General features: G+C 36.9%; 1 protein-coding gene across 2 annotated transcripts in view; it reads left to right on the plus strand.

Moving 5' to 3' along the window:
• Positions 1–7197, plus strand: part of LOC110790961 (uncharacterized) — a 29091-nt gene extending 21894 nt beyond the window's left edge. For both annotated transcript variants that reach the window (XM_021995711.2, XM_021995710.2), the window contains exons 18-25: positions 1126–1254; positions 1352–1469; positions 1841–2036; positions 2172–2283; positions 2373–2527; positions 3341–4766; positions 5874–6068; positions 6251–7197. In XM_021995711.2, coding sequence (XP_021851403.1) covers positions 1126–1254; positions 1352–1469; positions 1841–2036; positions 2172–2283; positions 2373–2527; positions 3341–4766; positions 5874–6068; positions 6251–6721 — 2802 coding nt within the window. In that variant the 3' untranslated portion in view covers positions 6722–7197. The remainder of the gene's footprint in view (positions 1–1125; positions 1255–1351; positions 1470–1840; positions 2037–2171; positions 2284–2372; positions 2528–3340; positions 4767–5873; positions 6069–6250) is intronic.
• Positions 7198–9357: the final 2160 nt, after the last annotated feature.

The raw sequence follows: 9357 nt of genomic DNA on the forward strand, positions 1-9357 counted from the left end.
ATACATTTTAGGAGAGGAGAAAAGGTTAGTTGTGATAGTGACATCAATAATGTAGCAGACGTGAGATTAAAGTTGTGTGTCCATTGTCTTAAAATAGCATGTTAAGAGTTTTTAGGTTAAAAACAAGGGTCAGAAACGAAAGTGAATAAATTTTAAAAAACCCGGAGGGAGTATAATTGAAGCTAAAGAAACAGTCCTACGCAACCAAACTAAACAAAGCCTCAAGAAAAACCCACATTTTAGGAGTATGGTAAAACCAAGAAAATAAGGGGCCAGAGGCAAATTAACGGTGACATTTCTCTAAAAGATTATTGATGAGCAATTGACTCTTATCATATTCACCATGCAACCCATAGAACACAAGTGCACAACTGAGATTCTCTTTCTCTTCTTGAACTTATGTCCCCGATAACCTCCTCTACCGCCGTTTTGGTTCATATTACAAAGGACTAAATCAACCCCCTGTAGGCCTCTACTAATAATCTTCCAGCAGCATCTGAAAGAAACTAACTGTAACGTGCACGTAAGGGAATGATCGTTCTAGGATGGTTGGGGGATTGGAGGCGTTGAAGTGATTGAACCCTCTTGGGGACAGAAAGTCTGTCTATATTTAGGCGGATTGTGGGCTTTGGAGATACAACGTTGGCTTGAATCTGATTTTCCTCTTCTTTTCATGATTGATCACAGTCTCCAGCAAATGTATCTTCAGGACGAGGCAAAGGAGAACTTAGGCCCACTTTACATTTTGCTGCTACTCCCCTTTCACATTACGTGCTTTCTCTTGTATTAAGTGTAGTACCTGATTGAGCTGATTCACCCTTTTCTTTGTTCTTTACTCTTCAATTTTTGGTATTGCTGTTTCACTTCTTCATTCAATACACTTCTTTGTTTGTATATTTTCTGCTTTTCCCAGCTGAAATCTAGAGTCTTGACCGAAACTTAGTGCTAATATCATCCTTCTTGCTCTATAATCAATAAAGAATAAATAAACTTCTTTCCTGCAAATATTATGAAATATTAAATACCCCCTCTGCCCCTTAAAGATTTTCCAATTCCTATATTGGTAATATGTCCCCACCGTTTATCCCACTTGCGTAGATGTTGATTGTTTGACCTCCTTTGCAGGTTCATTGGCAGGAGACTCTTAGAGGTCAAGTTGCTGGGATATTGACTACTCATAGAGTTATAATTGCTTCAGCAGAATTGGAGATTCTGGCTATTAGCTCAACAAAATTTGATAGAGGACTTCCTTCAATATCCTTTGATCATTTTGCGCCGTTGTTCAGTTTCGTGATTTTCTTTATTAAGAATGTGTAAGTTACAGAACTTGTTGAACTTGACTTTTTGGTACTTTAGATCCCTTCTGTGGATTGGTCCTGCTCTCCTTTTTTCTACTGCTACAGCTATCAGTGTGCTTGGATGGGATGGAAAAGTGAGGACGATCCTGTCCACTAGCTTGCCAAATGCAGGTACTGTGATGCCTTAGCTAGTTTTGTATTGCCAGATTGCATTTTTGTCTATAATACTTGTGCTTGGATGAGAACGCTCACCTATTCCATTTTGGCATGTGCCAAAATAAGAGTTTCCTTTTTTTTATAATGTGCATTACCTTGTGCCATCTCCACTTTTGCACAAGTATCTATTTAGTATTTATGTTCAATGTGTTATAAAATTAAACCACTTCCCTAAACTTTCTTAAATGTCAATGCGGACCTGAGGAAAGAGAGATATCTGCACAAATTTTGGTTGCTTATTGACCTTTAATTTACCACTCAAATTTTCTTAATGTTAACTATTTTTAGCGTTTATCGTTGGGTATAAATAAAGTTCTTTACTGCAGTTCTTGTGGGTGCGTTAAATGATCGCTTGTTGCTAGCAAACCCAACTGACATAAGTCCCAGACAAAAGAAGAAAGTTGAAATAAAAAGCTGTCTTGTTGGACTTCTTGAGCCTCTTCTTATTGGATTTGGAACAATGCAGCAATATTTTGAGCAGAAGCTTGACATTCCTGAAACATTATATCAGATTACATCAAGGTACTTTTACAGCTGAAATGCTTAATTTTGTGACACTTATAAACTTATGTGAGTGGTATAGGGTGTTTCTTCTTTTGTTTCTTTTTCGTCGTGACCTTCCGCCTGACATGTTAGTTCATAATAATCTTGGTGAAGGTTTGACAGCCTGCGTATTACTCCTAGATCACTTGATATATTAGCTAGAGGTTCTCCAGTTTGCGGAGATCTTGCCGTGTCATTATCACAAGCAGGTCCACAGTTTACTCAGGTGACTATTGAGTTATGTTTCAAAGATTATGAAACTCTTAGATCTTTCTTATGATTGTTTTCCTCACTTGTCTTTGCAAACATACCTAGGTGTTGCGTGGAAGTTATGCAATTAAGGCCCTTCGTTTCTCTACTGCTTTGTCCGTGTTGAAAGATGAATTTCTGCGTTCAAGGGACTATCCTCGATGTCCGCCAACATCTCATTTGTTTCATCGGTTCCGTGAATTAGGATATGCCTGCATCAAGTATGTTGATTACTCCTTTAACTCTGAAATCTTCCTTCTCATATGATCTTGTCAACATTTTTTTGCCAGTTTTACTATGATTAATTGTTTGTAATTGTTTTCCTTTGTATGTATGCTGTCAAACATATACAAGTATGTAATATTTTGGTGTTTGGTGCCTCTCATTTTATTGAACTGTGAACGTTTCTTTGTTCGGAAGTCACTGATTATGTTCACTAATCTGTGAACCAAAGTTCTTGTATCACCTAGATTTTTTTCTTTTAAAGTATAGAATGTTCCTTTCTTTGTGAATTTAGTTTAAAAAGAAAACTAAAGTTGATCTTATGACTTTTTATCAACTGTTCTTTTTATTGTTCACCAATTGAGACCATATATATCCTACTGTTGATGCCTCTGCTCTTGGAGGGATTAAGATGAATTACAGCCAATAATGAAGACTAGCATGGAAAATGTCTTTGAATGACTCAGTATGTAAACTGGAAACTTGTGAAGGACAATCACAAATTAGTTGCTGTAAGACATAATCCTATTAGAACAGTAGTAACACTAACAATAGCAGTGTCAGTAAAGATAATGATGAAATGATAATAGATGATTGGTAGTTACAAGGGCAAAGGATTGCACAAGATATGGTAGATGTTGGCAGAAAGGTGTGTGGAAGCAGAAAATCGCGTATTGCCCTTTGTTGTTATAGATGCACACATGAATTTGATTTTGATTTGGTTCAGTAAAAGCATTTTTTTCTGTGCCAATGATTCTGACCTTCTTTTCCTGGAAAATAGATAAGTTTAAAACTTTAAAATGAAATTGCAGGTATGGACAGTTTGACAGTGCTAAGGAAACATTTGAAGTTATTTCAGACTATGAAAGCATGCTTGATCTATTTATATGCCACCTCAATCCTAGTGCAATGCGACGTCTTGCACAGAAACTGGAAGAAGAAAGTGCTGATCCAGAGTTAAGGAGATGTTGTGAAAGAATTTTACGAATCCGTTCCACTGGGTGGACACAAGGAATTTTTGCGAACTTTGCTGCTGAAAGTGTGGTTCCTAAAGGACCTGAATGGGGAGGTGGAAATTGGGAAATCAAAACACCTACAAATATGAAGGATATACCTCAATGGGAATTAGCTGCTGAGGTAATGCCGTACATGAAAACTGATGATGGGCCTATCCCTGCCATTGTGACGGATCATGTTGGTGTTTATCTTGGTTGTATAAGAGGAAGAGGCAATGTAGTTGAAGTGAGAGAAGATAGTTTGGTTAAGGCTATCACGTCTGCTGGTTCTGATGGTAAGACAAATGGGATCTCAACATTTGCTGATTCCATATCAAGTAAGGGAGCTACTGCAGCTGATTCAAAGGGTGGTTCTTTAATAGGTCTAGAAACACTTATTAAACAGCCTTCAGGATCTGCTGCTGCAGATGAACAGGCAAAAGCCGAAGAAGAATTTAAGAGGTCACTCTATGGTGCTTCTGGTGGTGATAGTAGTGATGACGAAGAGGGTGAGTCAAAAGCTAAGAAATTTCAAATCAGAATTCGAGATAAGCCACTTTCATCTGCTACTGTGGATGTCAATAAAATCAAAGAAGCCACAAGGCAGTTCAGTTTGGCCCCACCAATGGGTAGAACCAAATCATCAGCTGGTGGATCTCAGGACCTTGGCCTCACATTCCAACCCGCCGTTACAGCGACGAGCACTGGCTCAACTCCCCCTATTTCCGCTGCTTCTGGGGATATGTTTGATTCTCATGTACTAGCTCAACCATCTGCTGTTTCAGAGCAATCACCAGTGGTCAAGGGAGGTGGGATGACTGTTGGGCCTATTCCTGAGGACTTTTTCCAAAATACTATCTCGTCTCTTCAAGTTGCAGCTTCACTTGCTCCTCCAGGGACTGTAATTTCTAAACTGGATCAGAACTTTCAGGGGGCTGGAAGCCATCAGGTGGCAACTAATCAATCTAGCTCGTCTGCAAATAATATTGGTTTTGCAGATGGTGGTGTGCCTCCTCAAGTGACTCAACAACCTGCACTTCCAATGGAATCATTTGGGCTTCCAGATGGAGGAATTCCACCGCAGTCGGTGGGTCAGGATATGGTCCAGCCTCAGGTTCCAGCCACTCAGCTACCTAGTTCCTCTCAACCTTTGGATCTGAGTGTATTAGGAGTGCCTCCTGGCGCGGTTGACTCTGAAAAGCCTCCTGCACAACCCACTCCAGCTTCTGTACGTCCTGGACAGGTGAGTATCTAATATATAAAGCGTAGATTTTTTCCCCTCCAAAACCTTGCATATATTTATAATTTTGCGTTTTTCTTATATTTTAATTTAATGCTCTTTTAAAAATTAATTACAACCACTCATTTAGAGTAACATCAAGGGGGTCTTATCTTAAGATTTTTCTCATATGCCATGTTTGTCAGCTTTCCACTAATATTTAATTTAATTAAATTTTGTTAAGAATTCTTCAGACGCATCCAAATTTAGTTCTTCACCCCTCAAACGCATTTAAAACATCTCAAATAATATAACATCTTATTTGTTTTTTATTTAACTCACACATTGATTCTTAAGTTGAATCTTAGTTTTTCAAGGCTCGATTTAAGACTTTGTTAAGACTTACCCAGTTCAATGCTACAAACTGATATGATATGTCTGATCTTCAGACTAGACAGAAAATTCAAGTCTTAATGCTCTTATATTTTTTGGAAATAATAATAATTGTAAAATATTTAATGTAGAGTAAATTACTACTCCAATCATTAGTTAGTAATTTACTCTACATTTAAGGAAAGAACATTTAGGGATGGAAGGAGCAGGTGACTCCCTTTTATATGTTGCATCTAAATACAACTCCGTTTTTTAGTTGTTAGTATTGAAAATCAAAATTATTAACTAATGTCCACTTTGAAATTACCCATTGCCACCCATATTAATGTAATATTTGTATAAACCAATTGTTAATATTTTTTCTAATGAAATCTATGTTACACTTATTATTTCTTTGGCAGTCATCTTGACTAACTAGTTCTTGTCTATGTTACACTTATTATTTCTTTGGCAGCCATCTTGAAGTCCGTTAATGTTCTAGTGCTTAAGATTGCATTTAGCAATTTACTTGGTTACTCTCTTAGCTCACACCCTTTTTTTTTCTTTTTTTTTCTTATATCTACCTAGGTAAATTTTTCTGTAGTATCGTGTAGCAAATCCAAATTTTTAAACAAATATTTTTCCAAGGGGCAAAAACTTTCATTTACTTGCTTCTTTCGCATGCATAATATACAACAACAGCCTGTAAATTCTCCTGTCTTCCCTAATTGTGTTACACTTCATCTTCTGTTGAAACAGGTTCCTCGTGGGGCAGCTGCTCCAGTATGCTTCAAAACTGGACTGGTGCACCTTGAGCAGAATCAGCTACCAGATGCTTTATCTTGTTTTGATGAATCTTTCCTCGCTTTAGCCAAAGATCACTCACGTGGTTCTGATATTAAAGCCCAAGCAACTATCTGTGCTCAGTATAAGATTGCAGTTACTCTTCTTCAGGTATTACTCACATGAGCAACTGTTAAGAGGATCAGTATATTCCGTTAAGCGCCAATTATTTTTTTGTTAACTTATTAGAGATCGTTAAAACCTTGTTATTTTTGGTTTTATATTCATTTGCAAAAGTGTCCATCTATTACTTTAGAGTTGAGCCCATTGACCCGAGTGAAATTAATTTTCAGGAAATTGGAAGGTTACAGAGAGTTCAAGGCCCTCGTGCTATTAGTGCAAAAGATGAGATGGCCAGATTGTCTCGGCATCTTGGGTCATTGCCTCTTCTAGCAAAGCATCGTATAAGCTGCATAAGAACTGCAATAAAACGGAATATGGAAGTCCAAAATTATGCTTATTCAAAGCAGATGCTCGATCTCTTATTCTCTAAAGCACCTCCTGGCAAACAAGAAGAGTTGAGGAGCTTGATTGACTTGTGTCTTCAGAGGGGCTTAACTAACAAATCTATCGATCCCATGGAAGATCCTTCTCAATTTTGTGCTGCCACCCTCAGCCGTTTATCAACAATTGGTTATGACGCTTGTGATCTCTGTGGTGCTAAATTTGCAGCTTTATCAGCACCTGGATGCATTATATGTGGTATGGGAAGCATCAAAAGGTCAGACACTCTAGCAGGCCCTGTTCCTTCACCGTTTGGCTGAGGTTAAGGAGTTGATTCAACTTTTTAAAGAAAGAGATAGGATTTTTGCTTCAGTCTCACAATTTCGGATCAAGTTATTGTCATTCTGACTGTTATGTGAGACTCAAGGCCGACCACATAGTTGATTCTTTTACTTTTTACTCATTCTTTTTCCTCCCTTTTTTTTTTTTTGAAAAGTCCCCTTTGTTTTCTCTCCCTTTGTCCCTCCTTTTATGTCTTTAGAAATTCGGAAAAGAGAGGAAGTTGTTTCACCAGGTTTGGTTCCGTGCATGTGTAATTGTATATTTATTACGAAGGAACACGTCGTATTGTATCTAGCTGTATTGTGTGTATTATAATAGTTCAAACTTACCAATTGGCTATAAATCTTGGATATTTAGGCATGTCTTCAAATGAAAATGGTTCTACTTTGTATCCCTACAATATTTATGGTGTAATATTTTTTTAAAGTGAAACTTCACAAACTTTGGCTGGGAATCATGCGGAATTTTGCTACTCTTTTTTTTTTTTTTTTTTGCTACTCTTTCTTACTCCTTCCGTTTCTTTTTTTCCTTTACGTTTGGCCTTTTGCACGTTAACTAATTAATGTGAATTGAGATTCCTTTACTTTTTTAATTAAACAAGGATAATTATATTTATTTATAATGTTTACACTCTTATCAAAATTTTGATATTGGGAAAATGAGAATTTAATATTCGAATAGAAAAAATGTGAGAAATTAAATGATCTAATGAATTTAATTGGTTAAAATAATCATTAGACACAAATTTTGATAGAATATTAAAATATTTATGTGATAATATAAAAAGAAATGTAATGAACATTTTGAAATACCAAAACGAAGGGAGTAACGAGATCTAGCTTACTACATGTGCAGTAGGTGTACAAGGTATCTAGTACACCAAACTTCCTATTCATTGAAATTGCATCTTAAAAAGATGAAGATTATTCCAAATTTTTAGATTCAATTTGAAATTTGAATTTCAAAATTAATGTAGATTCAATAAACGTAACTAATATTTTTAACAGGAGAGAGAACATTATAGTTGAATTTTTTTCCATAAGAAAGAGAATGTTGTCATTCTCATTGTTCATGTTCTTCCAAAAAAATCGTTTTTCCACAAACAATTATAATGGGATTTCTCGTTGTTCATGTTCTATATTTCCTCATATTCTACCCAAATCGTACTTCTACAATAAAAATATTTCTTCAGTTCTTCATGTTATTCGTGAACCCAGATTTAGGTTGCTGCTGTGTTGTATGACAGTCAGTTAAGTTTGGTTTTTTGTTCTTCGCTTGGGATTAATCTGTTGCTTTTGGCTATTCGTGTTGTGTTAGTTGTTCTCCCGAGGAATTCCAGAACTAATGCCTTGTGCCCTTGTGTGATGTAGCTTTTATTTTTTATGATCTGATCACCAAGAAGGAAATTTGCTGAAGAAGTTAAGAGTATGTATGGTCACAGAGTATTGGAAGGCTACTGCGGTTTATTGACTTGTTTAATTAAGAATTAGGGGATGTTTGGTATCTAAATTTTTAGAGTTGGAAACGGAATCAGATAACCGTTTACGTTATAAGCCGTTTGGTATGGAGTATACGGTAACCGTTACCGTTACTCAAGGGTAATTGATTCACCTACTTCGTTACTGCTCCAAGGGCTACGGTAACAATTACCATTTCCCCTCAAATGCACAATGCACACCACCTCCTTGCTTTCTCCTTCTCCTTTGTTCTTCTCTCACCCCTCTCTCCTCTCAACTTACTCCCAATTGAAACTAGACTTATCGTGCGGGCGAGGGACCATGTGACCTCCATAGCTGCACATGAGGCGGAGTTTATTGGCGGTTGTTGCGATGGTGAAGGTGGTGGGTCAATGGTGGACGGTGGGTGGGTGGGTGGGCGGGAAAATCTGGAGAAGATGAAGCTCTTCTTATACAGTGCTATAAAACTCAACTAATTGGATTACTCAGCAAAAGGTGATAAAACCCATATACGTACAACAAAAGATGAGCTGTCCTAATACTAACTATTTACATAAATATAATACAAAGTACATATTTATTTACATGCTATAAACAATTAAACAGGGGAGGAGTATGGATGTTCTTCAATGTTTTATTTGTTGTTAATTTGTACTAGTTTCGATTCATTATGATTTTTTCATTTATACATATAAATATTAAGTGAAACAATCTTATACAAGTGATTCCTTTCCTATGATATACCAAATAACCAATAATAGAAATGGTTAACATTACCTTTCCCCATTCTTATTTGTTTACATTCCACTTCCTTTCCAACTTTCATACCAAACACTCCCTAAAAGTGGCAAGTCATAAAAGATAGAAACCTGTCAGAATTAGGTGTTGCACTCCAACATAAATCCTAAATGAGATAGAAATTGCAAGAGAATCCTATTCCTAATACGATTCGAAAATAAGAGTTACGTATTAATTAAGATCCTAACGAGCCTAGAGTTCGTAACGGGCCCAGACGCATTCCCTCATAAAATTAATACGCACTAAAAGACTCGATTAAGTCTCATACACTCCGGATTCTAAGAGTCCGAATCTGACAAAGAAACGGCCCAGACCCTATTTTCAACGCCTGGCTCTGGGCGCCGAAATCTTCGGCGCCC

Source organism: Spinacia oleracea, chromosome 1 (genome assembly GCF_020520425.1).
Source record: "Spinacia oleracea cultivar Varoflay chromosome 1, BTI_SOV_V1, whole genome shotgun sequence".
NCBI classification, from domain to species: domain Eukaryota; kingdom Viridiplantae; phylum Streptophyta; class Magnoliopsida; order Caryophyllales; family Amaranthaceae; genus Spinacia; species Spinacia oleracea.